Source organism: Pseudopipra pipra, chromosome W, assembly GCF_036250125.1.
Source record: "Pseudopipra pipra isolate bDixPip1 chromosome W, bDixPip1.hap1, whole genome shotgun sequence".
Lineage (NCBI taxonomy): Eukaryota > Metazoa > Chordata > Aves > Passeriformes > Pipridae > Pseudopipra > Pseudopipra pipra.
The window spans coordinates 36,180,465-36,202,526 of NC_087580.1; the positions used below are offsets into that span (position 1 = coordinate 36,180,465).

General features: G+C 56.9%; 1 protein-coding gene, 1 long non-coding RNA gene and 1 pseudogene across 2 annotated transcripts; 1 reads left to right on the plus strand and 2 right to left on the minus strand.

Annotated features, from left to right (window-relative positions):
- Nucleotides 1-22,062, plus strand: part of LOC135405244 (zinc finger protein 208-like) — a 328,696-nt pseudogene that overhangs the window by 281,946 nt on the left and 24,688 nt on the right.
- On the minus strand, nt 3,697-4,294 carry LOC135405673 (uncharacterized). The gene is made up of 3 exons (XR_010425931.1): nt 4,197-4,294; nt 3,868-3,924; nt 3,697-3,718 (listed from the first exon to the last, which is right to left on the minus strand). It is a non-coding gene; the product is annotated as an uncharacterized LOC135405673 (long non-coding RNA).
- On the minus strand, nt 5,739-6,741 carry LOC135404651 (maestro heat-like repeat-containing protein family member 7). The gene is made up of 4 exons (XM_064639384.1): nt 6,557-6,741; nt 6,331-6,468; nt 5,960-6,040; nt 5,739-5,754 (listed from the first exon to the last, which is right to left on the minus strand). Exons 1-4 carry the CDS (start codon nt 6,625-6,627, stop codon nt 5,739-5,741), a joined length of 306 nt encoding a protein of 101 aa, XP_064495454.1. The 5' UTR covers nt 6,628-6,741.

The following is a 22,062-nucleotide window of genomic DNA, read 5'->3' on the forward strand; positions in this document are numbered from 1 at the left end:
AGCACGCCGGATCACCCTTGAGGAGAAAAGACAACGCAGAAAGAATCGTGCCTTGCAGAATATACCACCTAAGGAGTCTTTCTGTTGTACCTTTTGCAACCGGACATGCCTGTCTTGTATTGGCCTTTTTAGCCACCAACGTGCTTGCAACAAACTTGGGTAGAGCCCTCCCCAAATGTTCGTTCACGAAGCTCAGCCATGACAACTAAAATAAGAATGATTACTTACAGGGATGGTAAAGGTATGGTCAGTCACACGAATCACAACATCAGGTGCGGCCAAGAAGGGATCTGAGTGACAGGGACACACCATGGCTGAGTCATTAAGCCAGTCAGGAAGAGTTAGCAGATACAGTGAATTCCCCCTAGAACAGTGTCATCCTGATGGGACATCCGGGCAGGGCTTGCTCTGCTCAGCATTCCCTGCCTCCTCTTGGGATTCTTGAGGGAAAGCCTCTGGCAAGTCCTGGCCCAAGGAGACCTGCCACCACCCCAAGTCCTGGCAAGGCTGAAACAGGAGGCCAGGCCCAAAAGAGTTAACTAAGAAATTTGGGCCTGCAAACAAGTTACCAACATCCAAAATGATCTGTGCTCATTCTGTTCTACTTATTGGACCAAAGCTTCAGAGAATAGTACAAGAACATGTAATAGGACTAGAAGCAATAAATTAGAAATATAACAGGATCAGGTAGACATTTGAATAGGAGAAATAGGTCGGGAGCCAGGGCTTTTCCCAAGCTTCAGTGAGCGGGTCAAGAACAATGGAAAGGAAGAAGAGTCAAGCTGAGGAAGATGAGTTGAAGCCCCTTCCCCTATGGAGGAAGATGGGAACTACCCTCCGAAATGGGGAGCCAAGAGAAGCACCACCCCAAGCCCTGCCTGAGCTCCACCTATACTCCACCTATTATTAATATGCATTGATAGATGTTGTAATCACTTGAATATGCATTTAATCATATCTGAAAATTGTATAAAAGTGTTGATTTTCTGAGGAGCCGGCGAGCAAGTTTGTCCAGCGCGAGCTGGCTTGCTCCCAATGTTGAATAAACAAATACCTTGCTGCTTAAAGATAAAAAAGTCTCTGAGCAGTTTTTCAGACCGATTTTTTGGATTCAGGGCTGCTGCCTGTCTCCTGCCCCAGAGAGCTGTGCCCCCGGGGGACTTCTCTGCCAGAGGGCAGCCAAAGCCAAGGGGCACTGAGGTCTGCCCTCTTGCAGGTGGCTGTTGGGAGCGGCAGCTGGAGCAATTAGTGGCAAGACTTGGCATCTGTCAGAAGCTGTTGCTCCTTCCTGGCATGATTTTTGGGTGGAAGTGATTAGCAGCAGCACAAAATCACCATCAGCTGCTGAGTTTCACAGGACAATTAGATTGGACAGAGAGACTCAAGCTTCCTTGTGTTCTTTTTGCTTGTTTTCTTGCCTTCTGGAAAAAAAATCAGCCCAGTTTCGCATGTTCAACACTCCGGTTTCTGTGTGCTCAGCTGTGGCCAGCAGCTGATGTCCAGTCCATTGGGGAAGTGCAGGGGACAGGGAGAAATCTGGGATGAGAAGCTTGTTCTGTGTCTCCCATGAAGGTGCCACCCGCCTGAAGGAGCAGCCAAGAGAAGTGCTGGAAGCAGAGACATTCTGCCAGTTTCTGCTCTAGGTGGACACAGGGCCCACTTGTTGCCAGGGCTCCCGGAGATTGGATCCGGGAACAAGGCAGGGCCGTGCACTGGTAGGGAATGGGCTCCAGCAGGACCAAAGGAGGAACGTCCAGCAGCAAAGTGTGAGCTGGTGAACTGGGCCATCTCTTCAGCAGACACCACAGTGCTTACTTCCCTCCATCCCTGAAGCTCCACCACACCAGGCCCTGCTTTGCTTCAGCTTCTGCTGCTTCTTCCTTTGTTGCCCTCAAGTGTTGAACGTAGAGTTTAGAAGCCCATGCCCGTGTTTTGAAGGTGCCTGTGTGGAGGAGAGGTTCAGCAGCTGCAGCCCGAGGCTGGTGTCCCAGCAGAGTGTCTAAGGATGGCACCAGTGGTGCTGGCTGGGGACACCTGAGTGTGGAAGGCACGTCCAGCCTCAAGCAGGGCCATTGAAGTCAGTCAGGATGTCAGGCTGCAGCTGAAGCTGCCAAGGGTTGCTGTGAGGCTGAGGAGTCACTGGAAAGCTGTGGTGGCCACTTGCCCTGAAGCCTTTTGCCAAAGCGGGTGCAACTGTGCCCACAGTCTGCCCACTTTTGGTGTCCTGGCGGGTGTGGGTGCCCGGGTGAGGAGGCCCAGGCGTTGTGGGTGCTGCTGCTCCTGGGCAGCCTCTGGTGCTGTTGTCTGTGGGGCGGAGCCGCTTGGGCAGCAGCGAGTGCGCAGCCCTGCCCGAGGAGCCCAGCGCCCTGCCCGTGGTGGCAGCAGCTCTGCGGGCCCAGAGCTCTGGCTCAGGGGGGTGTCGGCCACAGCCCTGTGGCCTGGGCAGCCACGGGAGCCCAAACTGGCCGCCAGCCCTGCCTGTGCCACTGCCCCTGGCCGGCAGCACCCGGCGGACGTGCCCTGGCAGGGCCCCCTTGCCCTCCTTGTCCCCAGCCAGGCCAGCCTGGCCCCCTTGGGGGTGTGCCCACCCTGCTGCTGAGGCCCGGCCTCCAGGGCTTCTGCCACAGGGCTGGGAGAGGCCTCGGGAAAGCACGAGAGCAGCCGGCTGGCAGGGAAGGAGGTGGCTGCCTGGGGGCTGCCTATGGCCTCTGCCCCCCCAAGTCCTGGGGGCCTTTCCCTTCACCCTGCCCCTTGGGGCCTGCGCCCAGTCTGTCCCCTCGCAGCCTTCTGCCACCCTCTCCCTCACAGTTTCCCCTCAAGGCTTCCCTCTCCCTTGTCCCATCAGGGCCTCCACAGGACCTCAGCCCTTCCAGGCCTCCCAGTGCCCCCTCCCCTGCGGGTCTCCCCCAGCCCCGCCAACCTGCCCGGCAGCAACGCAGCCCTGAAGGAGCTCCAGAGGAGCTGCTCCAGAGGCACTTGGGAGCCCGGAGCAATCCAGCCAGTAACACACAGGCAGGACACCGACGCTGCTTCCTGGCTGGGGAGGGCTTGTGGCCATCTCCAAAGACAAGGTGCTCAGGGTTCCCCACAGCTCCAGCCTCTGCCCCTCCACTCTGCTGCAAGAGTTGAGGCTGCAGCAGAGCCATCAAAGGCCAAGGGGCTTCTGCCCACTTTTGCTGGCACACTGCACAGTGGGGCAAGTGTTGCTGAGCACAAGGAGCCCTTTTCCCCTCTTCCCAAAGGCCCTGTGCACACTGGACACCAAAAAAAGCTCCTGGGCCTCTGTGTGTGATAATGTTGGTCATGTTCCCGTGCTGGGATCAAAGGAGGTGCTTGCAGGGAAGAGGCATCTTCCCCACAGGCTCAGGTGGCCCCAGGAGATGGAGCTTCCTGCATCAGTTCTCCACAGAGCTGCAGCAGCACAGGCTGCCCTGGGGAAAAGGCCGGGTCTGCCATGCTCTGCACAGCCAGTCTTGGAGCTGCTGAAATCTGCAGTAGGGAGCCTTCTGTACAGCTCTCAGCACGTAGCAGTGTTGAATTGCCAGGCCTGCCATGGCGAGTCTGATGTCTTCTGTCACGCCTCTATGGGCTGGAAGAGGCAGCAACGGAGACTACCAGAATGGGAAGAATGAAGTTCTCCGTACAGCTCTGATGATGTGGAGCGTTTCCTGGGCCAGGTTTGAGACGGCAGGGCTCTCATCAGTGATGTCTTGAAGGGCTGGAAGAGAAAGGAAGAGAGCCAAGGTGAGAGGCCAGGGGTGTGGGGACGCGAGGAGCCCCTCCTGCCAGGGCCATCCCAGCCAGCTCTTGCCATGGGCAGGAGGTGACAGGGCCCAAGGGGATCAGCTGGAAGGTGCCCTCGCTCACCTTGGCAGATGAGCTGCAGCTCTGGCTGCTCCTGCTTCATGGACCTGGCGGCGATCCCTGGGAACACAGAGCCTGTCAGGCCCCAGAGGCACAGGTCCCCCGCAGCGGCGCTGCCAGCCCGGCCACACGGCCTCCTGCCCTGGCAGGGCTGAGCCCGGGGCCTTCCCGCATGGGGACGCCCCAGGGCTGGGCTGGCACAGGGCGGCAGCAGGCGCTCGGGGCCACTCGGGGCTCCACATGCCCTGGGCCGCATCCTGCTGCCGCTGCAGCAGCCGGGGCTGGGGCCGAGCTGCAGCGGGGTGGGGAGGGACCCCGGCCTTGTGGCTCACCCAGAAACTTGATGGCCAGCTTTCGCAGGGGCTCCTCTGGGCTCTCCAGGAACGGCAGGGCCTGGCGCACGTACTGGCCCACTCGGCTCCTGTCCTTTTCCAGCTGCAAAGAGCGCCAGGGCATGGAGGGAAGGCTGGGCTCAGGCTCTGCCCCTTGGCCGGGCACTCCCTGCCCCCAGCACGGGGCTCCCCTGCCCACAGAGCCCTGAGGCCTGGCCAGCAGCTGCTGGGGCCGGGCTTTGGGGGGAGCAGAGGGCTGGGTGCTCCTGGGGAGCCGTGGGGCGGCCCTGCCCCACAGCCCAGCTGGGCCGGGGCTCCATGGCAGCCTGGCTGCGGGGGCAAGGGAGCCTGGAAAAGAGCCCGCACGCCCCAGGGAAGGGAGCAGTGTGTGGGGCACAGGCTGGTGTCTGTGGGTGCAGCAGTGGACACAGGCACCCTGCCAGCCCCACACATTGGGCATCAGGGGCTGGGGCTTTGGGGCCGTCCTTACCAGGCACTCGGGAAACCTCCATGGTTCCTCCATGGTCACCAAGTCCTCGAGATCCCACCACTTCAGGAACCTGGCTGCACCAAACAGTGCTCTCCAAGAGGCCTGCACAGAAACAGAGAGCGGGCCATGGCACCGCAGCCCAGGGCACAGCACCCGCATCCCTGCACCAAGGCCAGGAGGAGGCTGCAGGCGACCATGGGCCAGGGCAGGAGGCACAGCAGCCTCCTGCCATGGGGACAACAGAGCCCACGAGTCCTCACCTCTGCCACACGCTTGTTCTCATTGTGCCAGTTGAAGTAGAATGGCACCAGACTCAGGTACACGTGTGGCTTTAGGCTCCTGCTCCTCTCTGTCGCCTCCATCAGCTCCTGGAAGAGGAGCATGGAGAGCTGCTGCAGCTGGCTGTGCTCCTGGTGCAAAGGAAGAGGAAAAGACCTCAGCACTGGCTTCTCCAGGCCCATCGGGGCACAGGCCTGAAAAGACACTGGGCCCAAAGTTTCCTGGCAGCACTCAGTGCCCACGATGAGGGGCACAGAGCCTTACGTTGTCAAAGAGTGGCCGCAGAGCCTCAAGCAACTTCAGGGCTATTGGGCTGGATATTTTGACCATTTGGAAGCGCAGAATGTTGATGAACGCGGAGAGGGTCATCTGAACTGCGTCCGTGTCTGCATCCTGCAGTAGCTCCAGGAGGCTTTCACTCAGGCTCCGCATGCTCATAGCCTGTGTGGAACACAATGCTGTGGTGCAGCCCCACGCTGCTGCCGCGGGGCCCAGAGGCCAAAGGTGCGTCCCAAAGGAGTCGGGCAGCTGAACGGGGAGGAGGAGAGCTGGGAGCAGCTGCCACAGCTGCCAAAGGCCAGCCAAGGCCAAGCTACTGCCTTGCACAGCCGCACGCTGCCGGCCCGGCTTCAGCCCCTGCCCCCTGCTCACCATTGTGGGATCCCTGCTGAGCACCACCAGGCCTCGGAGCGCCAGGCGACGCCTCTCCGGGCACTGACTGCGCAGGTGCCTGGAAATAATCTGCAGGACGCTGGGCCCAAATTGTCTGGGGTTCAGGCAGTGCAGGACCTGAAAGGCAGGGAGCAGTGACAGGGTGCCCGGCCAGCAGGAGCCCAGACCCGCCCGGGGCTGGGCCCAGGCAGCAGCACAGGGTGCAGGCACCGTCCCGGGTGGCTGCAGCTGTGAGAGGGCAGAGAGGGGGAGGCAGCTGGGCCAGGCAGCGCTCGCCATCAGGCTCACCTCCACCAGGAACGCCAGGGCAGGCAGTTCCCACAGGGGGTCTCCCCTGCTGAGCCGCGGGAGCAGGCTGACGGCGATGCGGTGACCGAAGGGGAGGGAGACACGGCACAGCTCCCTGCAAGGGGGAATAAAGGTGCCAGAGACCCTGAGCCAGGTGGGCAAAGCTCTCCTGGGACTGACTCACACAGGCCTGGTCTTTGACCACCAGCCCAGGAGAGGACGTGGGCACTTTGGGAGGTGGCTCCTCCTGTGCAGCCGCCTCTCTCCGCCTTTTCCACTCTGCTCAGCCATCCCTGGCTGCCAAGGCCCTCTGGCCCAGCAGCACGGGCACTGTGTGGGGTGGCCTCTGCACAGGGCAGAAATGACCTGTGGGGGTGTGGGGCAGTGGGGAGAAAGGGCTCTTACCTGGCCAGCAGACCCACTGCATAGTGGTGGCTGTCAGCCTTGAGGAGCATGTCCCAGCCACACTTGCGACCGATCGCCATCAACACGTCCTCATCCAGCAGCTGGCGCAGCAGGGCTTTAACGGTCTGCACTGTAAACCTGTGTGCAGAGCACAGCCCAGGTCAGGCACAGAGCCCTGGCCTCAGCCCCAAGGGCGTGGCAGGGAGAGGGGACTGGGATGGAGCACCTGTTGGGGTTGGGGGGAAGGCTGCGCTGCTCCCGGCATCGCCTCCAGAAGGTCTCGACCTCCTCTGACATCTCCTCTGTGCTGATGAAAACTTGGAAGAGCAGAGTCAGAAGGAGGCGCGGGAAATTGTCCTTCACTCCCCCTGGGCACCAGGAGTGGGACAGCTGGATGATCTCCCAGAGTGCCACAGTTGCCTGCCAAAGACAAAGCACCCAGAGACAGCTCTCAGGGCCCAGATGTCCATGTGGCAGGGCCCAAGCGTGGCAGGGACAGGCCAGAGGAGACACAGGGGGATCCCCCAGCCTGGTGTCCCTGAACATGCCCCTAAGCCAGGCTTGCAGCCCAGTGCCTGGGGCAGGGAGAAGCAGTGGTGAGGGAGGATGGAAAGGCATCCCAGAGGCAACCTGGGGGCGAGCAGAGGCCAGCTCAAGAAACTCACAGCCAGGGCAAAGACATCTCTCTCATCCCCATCAGAGGTGCGTCTCCTGTGCGCTGGCCAGTATTCCAGCACATGGAAGAGGATCTGCAGCACCGGCTCCTTAGTCCATCTGGAGGAGATGAGCGTCTTCCACATGGTGCGAGCAGCTCTGTGGAGTCACAACTCTGGTTCAGGGGGGTCTGGGACACAGCTCTGTGGCCTGGGCAGCTGCAGGGCCCAGGTGACAGAGCCACGGTGCCTTGTGGGGCAGGGAGGCAAGTTGGCCTCAGGATTGGAGGCTGACATGCCAAAGCTGGCAAAGACAGGAGCTGGAATGTCCTGGAAGTCTCCATGTCTCTGGCACCCCATTTGGGACAGGCTGTCCAGGGAGATGGAGTCTAAACGCAGGTGAGCCCTCAAGGCAGGTGGGCCCCATACCTGTCACAGGCTGGGGCAGAGCGCAGCAGGGTCACTGCAACATCCGTGGGGTGTGCCTCGGTCAGCAGGACCAGAGTCTTGTCCAGCCTGTGCTCATCAGACACATTGGACGTGAGCCACTGATGGATGCACCTGACTATGGCCGGCACCTGGAGGGGACATGGGGGACAGTTGGAGAGCTGCCAGAGCCAGTAACTTGCCCAGTTTCCCCCAAGAAGTGCTCCCCTTGCCACCACACTCTGCTGGTCTCAAAGGCTGAGGGGACCCAGAGCAGCCAGCGTGAGGGGCCACAGCATCCCTGGGGGACTGGAGCCCTGGCCACAGGCTGCTTACTTGCTTTGCTTTGTAGACACTGTTCTCCACAAGCAAATCCAGCAGGGCAGCGCTGGCCTGGGCATTGAAGAGGTTTGCCATGTCCCCAGTGGCCATGAAAGTGGCCTCTTCATGCCAAATGCACCTGATGAATCTGCAAACCAGCTACAGGAGAAAGGCAAGGAAGAGAGAGGGATGTCCCCTGGAGGGCCGCGACAGCGGTGCTGGGCTGAGCAGTGAGAGCAGGCCCAGCCCAGGCGGGGATGGCTGCAGGTACCTGTGCTGCCCTGCGGAAGCGGCCACGGGCACGGAGCTGCTCTTCTGTCCGCTCCTGGCCTGCATCTGGCAAAGAGCGAGCGTGCTCAGAGCTGAGGGTGTGTGGGAGAGGCCGGAGAACACAGCCCAGGCCTGGGCTCCAGGAGCAGGCAGGGCCAGCCCCGGGATGCCCAGTGGATGGAGCACGGCTGCCAGGAGATCAGCCCCGGCCCCTCTGCCCCCCTCCCTTTCTCTGGGCATGTCCAGAGGGGATGGGCAGGATGAGGCCAAGGGGGCTGCAGCCACCAGCCCTGTGGCCCAGCTCCAGCACTCACCCTCCTGCGGGGGCTGCACCTGCTGCACCTCTTCAGGCTGCTGTGCTGGAGCAGCCCTAGGGCTTTCCTCCTTCTCCTCCTCCTTCACCCAGGCCAGCTTGGGCACCGTGGGGGGTCTCTGCTGCATGTCTCCGTCTGGTGTTATGGCTACCTGCAGCAGAGATGCCATTAAAAAAGCTTTGGCTTTCCAAGTCCTGCAGTCGTGCCTTGAAGGCAGCTGCAAGAGAGAAGCCTGGGAAATGCCTCGCCTTATCCAGTCCCACTGTCTGGCCTCAAGGGCACCTGCCCCAGGGACTGGAGATGCCTTGAGCAGCCCCAGGTCCCCAGGTCCCACAGTCTGGCCTGGAGGATGCACAGGGGAGAAGTGGAGAGCTGCCAGAGTGAGCAACTTGCCCAGCTTCCACGGAGAAATGCTTCCCTTCCCAGCACACTGTGCCAGCCTCAAAGGCTGAGGGGGCCCAGCGCACCCAGCTTGGGGGGCCACAGGCTGCTTACTTCAGCAGAGACAGCTCTCTCCTCAAGAAACTCCAGGCTGGGGGTATCGGCCAGGCGCTGAACAGGCGCGGCGTCAGTGCTCGCCACGCCCTCCGTCGTTGTGGCGTCGGCCTCCTCCGTGAGACCAGGCAGCACAGAGTCACAGTGTGACACATCATCAGTGGACGTGGTGTCCCAGTGGGTTGTGTGATCACTGGTTGCGGTGTCACACTTTGCTGGGGCAGCAGTCGACGCGGTGCTGACATCAGGATTTGTCAGCTGGGTTGGGATGGTGTCAGGCTGGGCCTGGACATCAGCTGGTGTGATCCTGGCCTTTCTACGCCGACTGCCCATGAATTTCATAAATGTCTGCAGGAGAAAGAAGGGCAGGGAAGAGAGGGATTTCCCCTGGAGGGCCGCGACAGCGGTGCTGGGCTGAGCAGTGAGAGCAGGCCCAGCCCAGGCGGGGATGGCTGCAGGTACCTGTGCTGCCCTGCGGAAGCGGCCACGGGCACGGAGCTGCTCTTCTGTCTGCTCCTGGCCTGCATCTGGCAAAGAGCGAGCGTGCTCAGAGCTGAGGGTGTGCGGGAGAGGCCGGAGAACACAGCCCAGGCCTGGGCTCCAGGAGCAGGCAGGGCCAGCCCCGGGATGCCCAGTGGATGGAGCACGGCTGCCAGGAGTTCAGTCCCTCTGCCCCCCTCCCTTTCCCTGAGAATGTCCAGAGGGGATGGGACAGGATGAGGTCAAGGGGACTGCAGCCACCAGCCCTGTGGCCCAGCTCCAGCACTCACCCTCTTGCGGGGGCTGCACCTGCTGCACCTCTTCAGGCTGCTGTGCTGGAGCAGCCCCAGGGCTTTCCTCCTCCTTCTTCCTCCGGAACAGCCTGAGCAGGCTGAAGCGTCTCCCTGCCATGCCACAGTCTGGTGTCCAGGGCACCTGCAAGAGAGAAAGAGAACCTCGGAGAAACTCCGGGCCCTAAGTCCTGCAGAATGGCCTTGAGGCCACCTGCCGCAGGGATTGGAGACACCTCGGAGAAACTCCGGGTCTCCAAGTCCTGCAAAAGGGTCTCAAGGGCACCTGCCACAGGAATTAGAGACACCTCGGAGAAACTCCGGGTCTCCAAGTCCTGTGGAAATGCCTCGAGGTCACCTGGAAATGAGAAAATCCTCTAAAACGCTCCGGGTCAGCAAGGCACGAGTTGGCTGCGCGGGGGCTCCGCACAGCACCGCTCTGTCCCGTCCTGTCCCGTCGCCTGCTCCGAGGAGCACTGTTGACACTGTGGCCGTGTCACCAGCAGCACCTCTGTCACCGCGGGTCATAAAGGGCCCTTGGACACCCTGCCCCCTTCCATCCCACCGGCCGTGCCCAGCGTGTCACAAAGGGCCCTGGGACACAGTGCCACGTGGCCTGGGGCCTCCCCCAGCCCCGCCAACCTGCCCCACCTTGGAGGGAATCCGCTCTCTGAAGTATCTAATCTGGCTGGACCTGAACTGTAGGAACGGCTCAAGAAATGAGCAAACACTCCCCTCCTGTGCCTGCTCACGGCAGCACAAGGAGCCCCCTCGGCCGCCGACTCAGTCGCAGCAGGAAGGGCACGGGGCCTTCCACACAAGCTGGCACGGCCTCCTTGGGAGAAGTGCTGGCTGGTGGCCATCCTAAACAGGGGGGCTGACACCGAGAAGGAAGGTGTGGGCAAGGGCACCAATGCTGTTGGGAGCTCTTTGGCCAGGGCTGCACCCAAATCAGCAGCTGTGGCAAGTCCTGGCCCAAGGAGACCTGCCACTGCCCCGAGTCCTGGCAAGGGTGCTGCCCGTCTCCTGCCCCAAAGAGCTGTGCCCCTGTGTATTAGTTCGTTTGAATACATGCCCGGAATAAAACAAGTGCAACAGACATTCCAACAGTACAAAAAATCTTTTATTGCAGTGAGAATAAAAACTAGCAAAGAGAATCAAAAGCTAAATAAGAATACAAAAAAACTGCTTTATCATTTGGCATTCATACAATACTATGAATGGCTTTTATTATAGTATTAACTAGTAATAAGGGAATTAAAGGAACATTTAAAGGATATTAAAACAATTCTACGAGTGGCTTTTAATACAATATTAACTAGTAAAAAGAGAATTACAAGGATATTAAAAAAGGATATTAAAATTTTGTTCTCTAAGTTGCTTCCTCTCAATAAACTGTGCTTTCCCACACAGACAGGCCAGGGCTGCCAGGATCTGCAGCAGCTGGTCGGTGCCCGTGCTTAGCGGGCGTCCCGGCGGAACAACACAGTCTCCATGGCAGGATGAGGATCGCTCACCCCAGCAGTCCTGACACCCCATTTTATCAGCTCTACATTACACCACGTAGGGCCAGTACACACAGTATAAGGTGATGCCTGAGTGGCAGCCAAACCCCACCTGTTCATCACCTGATAGCAACAGTCTGTGCATGCCCTGCTGTAGGGCAAGGGGCCAGTGACCCCTGCCCACATAATCTTCCTCCCATCATCATCTTTCTCACCCCTATGTATGACCTCTACCACTGTGTTTCAAGGGTAGATGTATCTATCTTGCAATATGTAGCAAAACCAAGGAAGAACTCAGCTCTGATAATAGGGGATATCAAGCTGACTTGCTAAAAAGCACAATGGACCTTACAATTCGCTTGTGCCATGAAGTTACATTGTACCATACTCTGGCTGGTTTCACATCCTAATATGATTTCTTTCTCACGCCTCTATGCTCCATTGATCATCTAATCCAAAAGTACCCCCCTTACAGACATGAAACAGTTTAAAGTCATGTAGATGTAGAGATGAAAAAGTCATATCTAAAATGTAGTGCTAGCTTGTTCCTCAGCATTTCCAAAATTCCTTCCCAGCAGGTGCCAGGATGGGTGGGCAGGAGGTGACTTGCTTTATTCAGACCATTCTTGTACACGTGACTGCTGCTCTTTCACCCCTTTCCCCCTAATTCTGGGTTGGTTTCTTGAGCTTTTTTTGAAACAAACACTTCTTTCAATCTCACATGTGAATATTTTCAAAGAAATACAAGACACGAAAATCTAGTAAAACCAATATTTAACAAAATGGTGAAATCACACTCCTTTATGTACTCTGAGCACTCTGCTACTGACAGTTTGTGTAGTTCTCCATAGACTGGAAATGTAACTAAGGATCAAGAAATTTTCTGTATATTCTTTATTTCCTTTAAAATTTTTTTCTGTCATCAAATTGGCTGCAGGATTTGGTCCTGTCTTTGTGGAGGATGAATGCCACTGTCTTTTTGTTTGATATTTTATTGCTCAGGGGGACTGTCAATGGTAGAAGTGGTGGGAAGGATCCTCCCCTCAGGGGCTGGAGCTTCAGCTTCTAAAGAAGGCTGTACTTAATCAAAGAGCTGCAACTCAGGATTTCTCCAGTGTTCCAGAACCTTTCATTTAGCCAGCTGAGAGTGCCCAGGGCACAGCCAGGTTAATGTTTAACTCTTCCAACACTGCACTCATCCCAGGATATCCTGTCATCCTGAGAAGGAGGAAGGGAGATGCTGTGCCTATTCCCTGTGGCTGGGCAGGAAACAAAACCTTCAAAGCCGTGGCCCTTCTGAAGGAGTTGATCTTGTGTTATTCCTCAGTAGTCAGCACTGAAAATTCTGTATCTGAGACACTGAATGAAAAGGAGAGTTGTTGAGAGGCTTGTTTGGGGGACAGTGTTTTTTTGGTTTGTTTTTGTGGGGGTCTTTTAGAGCCAAATGAAGGTTGGATCATGAAAATCAGTCTTGTTACAGACAAAAACTGTAAAGGCATTTAAATGCTTTCAGATGCTGTAACCATTTTCCTTCCTTTCACTTTCTCACTCCTTGCAAATCAGAGACAGTTCCTAGAGGACAGGAGAATAAAATAAACAAAACAAGAAAATATTTTTCTACTCTTAAGGTCTGTGTCAGGTCTGTTTTGAATGCATTTAGATCCTACTGCTTCCATGCTATTTTTCAATTAGCACCAGATAAATACCTGTAAACTACCGAGATGAGAGTGATCATTCTTACTTCACAAAATGTTTCTCTTTTTTTTCCCTATCCTGTGTCCCTTTTGTGTTCTGTGCTATGGAGTGACTATATTTTTGTTCTAAGCTAATTCACTGCTGCTGTTTTGGGTACAACTAATGTCAAGCAGCAAACCCATAACATGTCAGAAACAGGCTACAGTGTGTTGAAGACACAGCTTATGTTTGATGGTGTGTCAATACAGAGAGTTAGTTGGGTTTATCTGATAGCCTGGCAGAAGGAGAGAGGAGCAGGACAAACTGTTTTCAGTAACTGTGCTGTTCAGACACCTGATAAGATGGAGAGTGCTTTGGAACTACTGATGTGCTTTGAATAAGAAAAGAATAATCAGGTCCATTGGCACTGGCTTATCAGGAAGGAAGTAAAATGCCAGCACTTTTACATGAGCAAAAGGAAATGTTTTAGACACTTTGGGTCATTTTTCCATTGACATTAAATAGCAGGGTGCTTTTGAGTGTGCTGTAAGGAGTGGAAGGATTTATTACCTTGACAGAATGACAGGTGAATGTGTTTAGAGAGGAGTCCTCAGAAACAATAACACCTCTTTGGATAAATGGCCACATCTATTCCTGCTTTTGGTAGAGATTCAGGAATTCTCTCCTTTCTTTCTCCCTGAAGTGCAGTGGCTCACTTACAATGTGCAGTTTTTCAGAGTGTACCACACTTGTGCATTTTGTAATATCCTGGCAGCATGTTTGATATTGGGGGTGTAACAGGCTGTTCATAAAATAATGCTGGATCATTGACTGGTGTGTCCTCTGCCTTCAGTCCCTGGGTATTTTCATGTTCCAAAAAGAATATATCTCAGCCTGTGCTGGGAAGGGAAGGTGTGATTCACCATTAACTTACCCCAGCAGGCATGAAACATGCTCAGATGCACTATTATCTTCTCAAAGTTTACAGATTTTTATTTTTGTACCTTTTCAAAATTTGTTTCTAGGTTCTTTCACATGCTTACAATTAATTTGGGGATATTCAAATTCGATGAATGATAGTGCACAAACATATTTGATTGATTTTGGATTCTAATTGATTCCTGTCAATGAGATTCCTGTGACACTCTGAAATCAGTGATATGTGATTCAACCAAGGCACCACTGTTCTGTACATTAGGTAGCAGTTGGGAATTTAGGAACTAAATGTTCACAAGCTATAAATTGACAAAATGTTTAGATTTCAATAGCCCTTTGTTTGGCATTTATTCACCCAAATATGTTTCTTGGGAAAGTTAGTTTTCCAAAGGGCAGGCTTTCAGTGAAAGAAAGGTCATTGATTTAAGGTCTATTAAATTTTAGCTAAAAACAACAGGCTCCATTGGGATGTAAAATAATTTAAGTATTTACTGCAGGCAACCTTCATGCTTTAGAGTTGTTGCTCAAAGGTTTCATTCTTCTATGAAGGTGTCAACTGTAAATATAAAAATGCCTCACTGAAAATGGAATGGTTCAAAGATTCTAACTGAAATAAAAATTCCTGCCTGGGGAAAGCACTATAATCAAAATAAAGTGGTCTTCACTTTTTTTTTCCTGTGGAGGCTGCACTTGAAAAGAGTGCTTCAAGGCAGCAGGGTTGGTAGGGAATGCCAGTTTTTATTTATTTATTTATCTACTCTCCTCCACAGATGATGATAGTCCAGCTCTGGAATCAGGAATACACTTCAGCCACTAATACAAGGCAATATGTGAGCTGCTGCTGCTTCCAAAATGCAGTATCCTGGCATTTCAGTCAACTTTATAACCTGGCAAAAAACCACTTGGCAAGATTAAAATCTAGCTTCTGAAACACTTTTATTTCTGAAAGCTTTTGATGTCTTTTTATATCTTTTTAGCATATATTAAATTTCTTAGGAGCAGTGGCCAGGATGTTCACTTGATGGATGACTGGGGTGGGGACTCTCTCTCCACCCCATGCTTTTTTTTTTTTCCTCCCTTTTAATTTTAAAAAGAGGTGTGATAATTGTGCATTAGGTAATGCTGGAACATGAATCCTGCAGATGCAGCTGTTTGACAACATTAACATGGGGGGTTTGTACCATTGTTAGGTAAGTTAGCAGAGATTTTCCAAGCTAAGAAGGACAGCCTGCTGCCAAGCTCTGGCAACTCTCTTAAGAAATCTTTTGCTTCAAGGATGCCCTGAGGAAAATGATGACTGGATGCTTTTCTGAAGGCACATAGGGCCTGTTTTCTCTTCCATAGCATTCAGAATGGGACTCCTTGTTCCAGCCTGCCTGCTCAGGGTTTTGTGGTGCTGGGTTAGGGTTTTCATGTGGGTTTTCTCCTGGGATAAAGGTGTGTACAGTGAATATTGATTATTCATCCCATGTCTGGGTCACTGTCTACATCTTGAATTTGACCCAGAGCCTGTGGAAATGAGGAATGCATTGAAACAAAGTCAAGGATCCTTCAGTGACTTGTTTTTGTGAGTTCAATCTTCTGAGACCTCTGATGAGTCTGGCAGGGCAGTGCCTGTGTGCAGAGGGGCAGGGAAAGAGAGTCCCAGCACAGCAGCAGTGCCAGGGAGCAGCAGCATTTGGCCTGTTGAGAGCTGCTCTTTTTCTCCTGCCACCCTCCCCTTCTGGGCCTCGGCTGAGGCCTCAGTGCTCTGGCCCTTGGTCCCTGGGCTGGGTCCTGTGGCCATGAGCTCATGGCCATGAGCTCATGCTGGCATGAGCTGGGCTCCACTGCACTCTTTCCACCACACAAGGGGCTCCATTTGCTCAGGGCACAGCCTGAAGCCTCAGCTCTTCTTCTCCAGGGCTCTCAAGAAGAAGGCCAAGGAGCAGACTCTCCAGAGGGTCCTTGCCTTGCTGGTTTCTCCCTGGAGTCCGTGTGCTGCCCTCAGGGTCCCACTGTGGGGGCTGGAGGGGCTGAGGCTGCTCCAGCTGGTGCTGGTGGTGGCCAGTGCCCCTGGAGATGGCAAATGGGGCCTGAGGAGCCCGGGGCCGATTCTCTGCTGCTGTGCTGGGGAGCGGGGCTGGCCCTGGGGCTGCAGGAGCTGCCTGAGCTGAGGATGTGCTGAGCATTGCAGACCCAGAGGGCCTGTCCCTGAGCTCCATGGCCTCCATGTCCTGCTGCAGGGCCAGCCCTGAGTGTGCTGCTCTGCTGGGCTGGGGCAGGGGCAGGGAGATGGGGGGACCAGGGAGGGGCTGGACTGGGCAGTGCCAGGGAGGGGAAAACCCCAATGTTGAGCTGAAGTGTGTGAGTGGGCAGGGTGGGGGCTCTGCTGCCGCTGGGGCACCTCTGGAGTCAGCATTTCCTTTGGCAGCACAACTTATCTCAGACAAGATAGTTTTCCAATGTTGGCTTTCCCCCCTCTTTCCCAAGGTTTTCTTTTTTGTTTTTTGTTCCCCTGAGGGGAAAAGGGGGAATAGAAGATCACATGCTGATAGAGATCACATGCTGATCTCTGGTTTTATCTGTATACAAAAGGGAGCTGGGGTGGGGAGGGAGGGGGGAGACAAAGCGATTTCTCCCTCTATTCTCTCTCTTTTATCCCATTCCCGTCTCCCTCGCCACACCCCCGGCGACTGTTTCACCGCCGCCCCTCCTCGCCCGTCCCGCGGGGCAGCTCTTTTAGCTCCGGGGCGGCGGAGACTCCCCCGGCGCGGCCCTTTGGTTTTCCTTGGTTTATTCTCCGGAGCTGATTCCGTTCCGAGCTCGCCCCCCCTCTCTGGCGACCCCCGCCAGGGCCCGTCCCGGGGCGGCTCCTTCAGTGCCACGGGCGGCGGGGACCCCTCGGGGCGGCTCCCCCAGGGCCCCGCCCGCCGCCGCCGCTCCCCGGGGCCCTCCCCGCTTCCTGCCGGGATCGGACACCGCCGGCGGCCCCGGCCCTGCCGGGCTCCATCAGCCCGAGCAATTGCTGCCAAGGAGGGGCCGGGGGCTTCCTCTTGGCCTTCGTCTCCCTGGCGCTGGGGCTCGGCTTCTACCTGCGCCAGAAGGTGAGGGGGGTCCCAGGGGGTCGTGTGTCCCCCCAGAGCGTCTGTGCCCCCCCGGGGACCCCCCACCCCGGTGTCACCCCCTTTTCTCTCCCCACAGAGCTCCTGAGCCGCCGGCGGCCGCAGCCCCTCCCCAGGGCCTCGGGCCCAGCCTGGACCCCTCCTGTCCCTGTGAGGATTTTGGGGGGGTCGTGTGTCCCCCCCCTCCCCTGCTGTCACTCCTGATCCCAGGAAAGCTTCCCAGTTCTCCCCAGTCCCGGTTATTGGGGGGCAGTGGGGAAGGGGCTTGGGGGAATCCCAAGGGGTGGAGCCGAGTTGGGGGGGGCAGAACAGGCCCCGGGATGGATCGGGAATGGGGACCCCCCTGTGTTCCCCCCTGTCAGCCCACTCTGGGGGGGCTCTGGGAGGGAACTAACCCCTCAATAAGGCACCCAGCACACTTCGAAAGGTGCTGGGAACCCCCTAAACCTCCACACAGGCTCTGGAGGACTGCCTAAACATACTCAAAGCCCACCCAGGATCCCACCCAACCCCTTCTCTGGGGGGACTTCTCTGGGCACTGGTGGTGCTGGGAGCCCCCTCCCGCTGTGGGCGAGGAGCTCTCGGGTGAGCGGGGGGTGGGAAGGGGGCGGTCAGTGGGAAAAGGGGGGTCAGAGGGGACAGAAGGGGTGGTGGGACCCCAAACTGAGTGGGAGGGGAGTGGGACCCCCCAAAAGTGGAGGGAGGAGGGGCACTGAGGATGCCCTCTGGAGCCCTGTCAGAGCCCTGACACTTCTGGGGTGACTCCAGGAACAGCCTTCACTGGCCCAGGGACATTCATCTCCCCAGCCTCGCACACATCCCCTGCAAATGGCCCTGTCTCCTCCATCACCCTCCCCTGCCTTTCTGGCCTGGCCCTTTCATTCCACACCAGCAAAGCAGCCTGGGCACCATCTCACCTGGGCACTCAGAGGGCTTCTGTGAGCAGGAGGGGCAGATTTCTCTAGAAGGTGCATTTGTCCCATGGCACAGGGCACAGGGCACAGGGCACAGCTCAGAATGTGAAAACACTCCCAGGCACACAGATCCTGGAGAGCTTTTTCAAGACAAAAATAGGGAGAGGAAGAACAAAAGAGGAAAAATTAGAGAGATGAAAGGTGCCCCAAAAATCAGCAGCTTCCTCTGAGCCATGTTTCCATAATGGAATCAATGGTGGGATATTTAGTTTGATAAGTAGCTGCACAAAACTATTGATGTAGACAATGAAAGAATCAGCTTAATAGAATATATAGAAGGTGTTGTCAATGGAAACAAATGGAGAAAAAGTGTTGCGATTAAAAAAAAAATAAAAATCAAAGGTCTGGCAATGCTGGCCAGGAAGCCTTCAGCAATTATCAAGAGTTCTGTTCTGCAGAGGTTTCAAGTGCCCCCTAAATTCCACACTCCTGGCTTCAGGCCATGACTTGCCAGAGCAGTCCCAGAGCTGGCCACTGCCCAGAGATGCCCTGGGGCAGCTCCAGTGCCCAAGTGGGACAAGTGGCCCAGGGTGTGTGGGAGCCCTTTGGAGCAGGAGCTGTTGGGCAGGAAGGGCCCATGTGGGGAGGGTCAGGGAATCCCCCCCTGCAGCCCTGCTGCCCAGGCTGAGGAGGGTCCTCTCCAGCCCACAGCCCATCGTGTGCCCTTGGGGGCTGCGCTGCCGGGGCTGTTCCCGGGCACTGACTGGGGAATCTCCCGGGGTGCCCCGCGCGAGGCGGGGGCGGGGCGGAGGGCGGGCAGGGGGCGTGGCCGCGCGCTGATTGGCTGCGGCGGGGGTGTCTCCACCCGAAGCGCGCGAAGGGCGCCATCTTTGGCGCGTGGGGGATTCGGGGGCGGCGGCCCCGGGAAAAGCTGCGCTTGGGTGTGTGAGCTGGGGGGGTCTGCGGGGGGAGCGGGGTCTGGGGATCCCCTCGGGGGCTGCGGGGAGCGCGGCTGGGGGTGGAAAGGCTGGAGGGCTCGGGAGGGCTTAGGGGGGGAGTTCGGAGGTTCCCGAGGAGATTTTGAGGGGTCCCTGAGGGGGTTCGGTGTCCTGAGGGGCCCCGGGGGGGGGGAGGTTGAAGGTCCCTGAAGGGGTTTGGGAGTCTCTCAGGGAGTTTGGGTTACTGAGGAGATTGGGGGCTCACAGGTGGGCTTGGGGGATCTCTGAGGGGGTTTGGGGGTCCTGGGTGGGTTTTGCGGTGACGTTTGCAGCAGTTTTTGTGGTCTCTAGGGGGTTCCAGACGGCTTTGAGGCTCCCTTAGAGGGACTGGGGGGATCCCTGAATGGGCTTGGGGGGGTCCCAGGTGTGTTTTGTGGGTCACTGAGAGAGTTTAGGGGGTCCGGGGGGGTGGGTGAGGTCTCTTAGGGGAGTTGGGGGGTCCTTGAGGAGATTTCGATGGGTCCTGGAATGGATTTCTGAGGGAATTTCGGGGGTTTTGAGGGGACTTTTTGGAGTCCCTTAAAGCCCAGCAGTGTGTTTAGGGGGTCCCCCAGCCCCCAGGGAGGGGGTCCTAGGGATGCTCCCCAAAATTAGAGGGGGTAGATATACTGAATCCGGGTAAGGGGATCCCAGTGCCCCCTGTATATCCCAATAACCTCCCAGTGACCCTCAGGATGGCCCAGTAACCCCCCAGTGACCACCCAATGTATCCCAGGGAGCACTCAGTTCCCCCCAGTATGGCCTGGTAACCTCCCAGTGTCCCCCCGTGTGTCCTGGTATCCCCCAGTAACTCCCCAGTTCTCTGCCAGTGACCCCCAGTGTGCCCCAGTTCCCTCCAGTCCCTCCCAGTGCCCTCCCAGTGTCCTCAGTAATGCCCCAGTCCTCCCAGTGCCCCCTGGTCCTCCCCAATGTGTCCCAGTATCCCCCAGTAATCCCCCAGGGCCCCCCAAAGCCCCCCGACTGTCCCCAGTGTGACCTCAAATGCCCTTGGCCTTTCTGTGAGCGGGGGGAGGGGGGGCATTTTTGGTGTCAGAGGGTCCGGGGGGGCTCCTGGGGTGAGATGGAAGGCTGGGGACATCAGAGCTGGGGTTTGGGGACAGTGGGGTGGGGTATGGGGACAGTGGAATTAGGAGGAATTATGGCCATGGAGAGGCCCTGGGGACATTGGAGACACCAGGGGGGTCTCAGGGTGTTAAGGGGAGATTTAGGGACACCGAGAACGTCTTGGGAACACCAGGGGGGTATCAGGACTCACCTGCTCATGGTGCTGCCCCTCCTCTTTCCCCCTAGACATCATTAACCCCTCCCAAATGTCTCCCAACCCCCATTTTACTTTTAATCCCCTCCCCCTACAGATCCCTCTGCCCTCCCAAGACCCCTTTTAACTCCCCTAAATGCACCCAAAGCACCCCAAAACCCCCCTACTTCCTATCCAACCTCCCCACCAAATCTCCCCCAGCCTACCCTCAAATCCCTTCCAGCCCCTCCCAAAGAAGGGGTCACCCGGCACCCTGGGACAGGAGCACACTGGGCTGTACTGGGAGGGCACTGGGGGGGCTCAGGTGTCAGACGACAATGTGGCCCAGCTCCAGGAGAGATGTGGGGAGCAGTGAGGAGGTACTGGTCTGTGCTGGTCTGTGCTGGTCTGTACCCCCAATCCACAAAGCCCGCCTCAGCTCCTCCAGGACCCTCCTAAACCCCAAAGCCCCCCAGACCCACCCAGGCCCATGACTTGGTCCTGCTGCCCCTTGAGCATCTGCAGCTGCTGCAGAACCAGGCATTTCATCAGCAAATGTGCAGGTGACCCCAAGGTGGGGGTGTGTTGATGTGCTGGAAGGCAGGAGGGCTCTGCAGAGGGACCTGGCCCAGCTGGATCCATGGGCTGATTGCAAGGGGATGAGGTTCAAGCAGGCCAAGGGCCGGGTCCTGCCCTTTGGCCACAAGTAGCCCTGTCAGCCCCCCGGGCTGGGGCCAGAGTGTCTGGAGAGCAGGCAGGCAGAAAGGGAGCTGGGAGTGTGGATGGGCAGGAAGCTGAAGAGGAAGAGTGTGTCAGCAGGAGCAGGGAAGTGATTGTTGGGCTGGAGTGAGCACTGGTGAGGCCACCCCTGGAGTGCTGTGTCCAGCTCTGGGCCCCTGAGTTGAGGAAGGCCCTGGAGGGGCTGGAGCAGGTGCAGAGAAGAGCAGCGAGGCTGGGGAAGGGAGTGGAGCACAAGTGGTGTGAGGAGAGGCTGAGGGAGCTGGGGGTGTTGAGGCTGGAGAAGAGGAGGCTCAGGGGAGACCTCCTGACTGTCTGCAAGTCCCTGCCAGGAGGTTGGAGCCAGGTGGGGGTGGGGCTGTTGTGCCAGGAAGCAGCAGTAGGACAAGAGGGCTGGGTCTTGAGCTGTGCCAGGGGAGGTTTAGGTTGGATATTGGGAAGCAATTTTTTGCCTGGGAGAGTAGTCAGGCCTTGGAATGGGCTGGGCAGGGAGGGGGTGGAGTCAGCGTCCCTGGAGGTGTTGAAGGTGAGAGTGGATGTGGCATCAGTGCCATGGTCTGGGAAGCACAGCGGGGTTGGATCAAGGGTTGGACTTGATGATCTCGGAGGTCTTTTCCAACGTGACTGATTCTGTGATTCTGTGATTGCCATTCCTATGGCAGCACATGCTTGAGGCTCTATCCCCAGGGTGATAGAGATGTCTGTCCATATCTATCTGCAAGGTTAGTCTGTAAATGTGTGGTGTTAGAAAAGCAGGCTGAGTTCTGGGCTGGTTGTAGAAGGAGAAAGAAGCCCAGAGGCCAGTGCAAGCAGGCAGCCCTGAGCTTGCACCTGATGTCCCCTCCCTGCAGGTTCCTGTCCTTGAGCCCAGGCCCTGAGGTGAGGCTGAGAAGTGGCGCGGAGGTGAGCCCAGAGCTGTCCCTGAGGTGAGGCTGAGAATAAGTGCAAGGCAGAGGTGCTGCTGAGGAAGGAGAGCCCAGTGGTGGGGAAGACACAAAGCTTTGAATGCCCATCTCTGAGAAGGTGCTGTGTCCATCCCCTGTGTGCCAGGTGAGCTGGGGCTTTGCTGCAGAGCTGCGGGCGCTGATTTGAGGGTCTCCAAGTGCTGAGATGGTGGGCACCCAGGAACACAAACTGTGCCTGGCCACGGAGCCTGCAAGGAGGAGCAGAGACAACCCTGGCAGTGTGGGGGGCCAGGTTGCCCCTGTGCCTTCCCCTGCAGGCCCTGGCTGTCCCTGCTGGGCCCCTGTCCATAATCCCCTTAGGTCCCTGCACACCTGCTCTCCAGAGCTTGACTCACTGCAGACTTTGCAGGGAAATCTGTGCTGGCAGCTGCATCCTGAGCCTGAGGGCAGTTTGTATGCCTGACTGCTGATC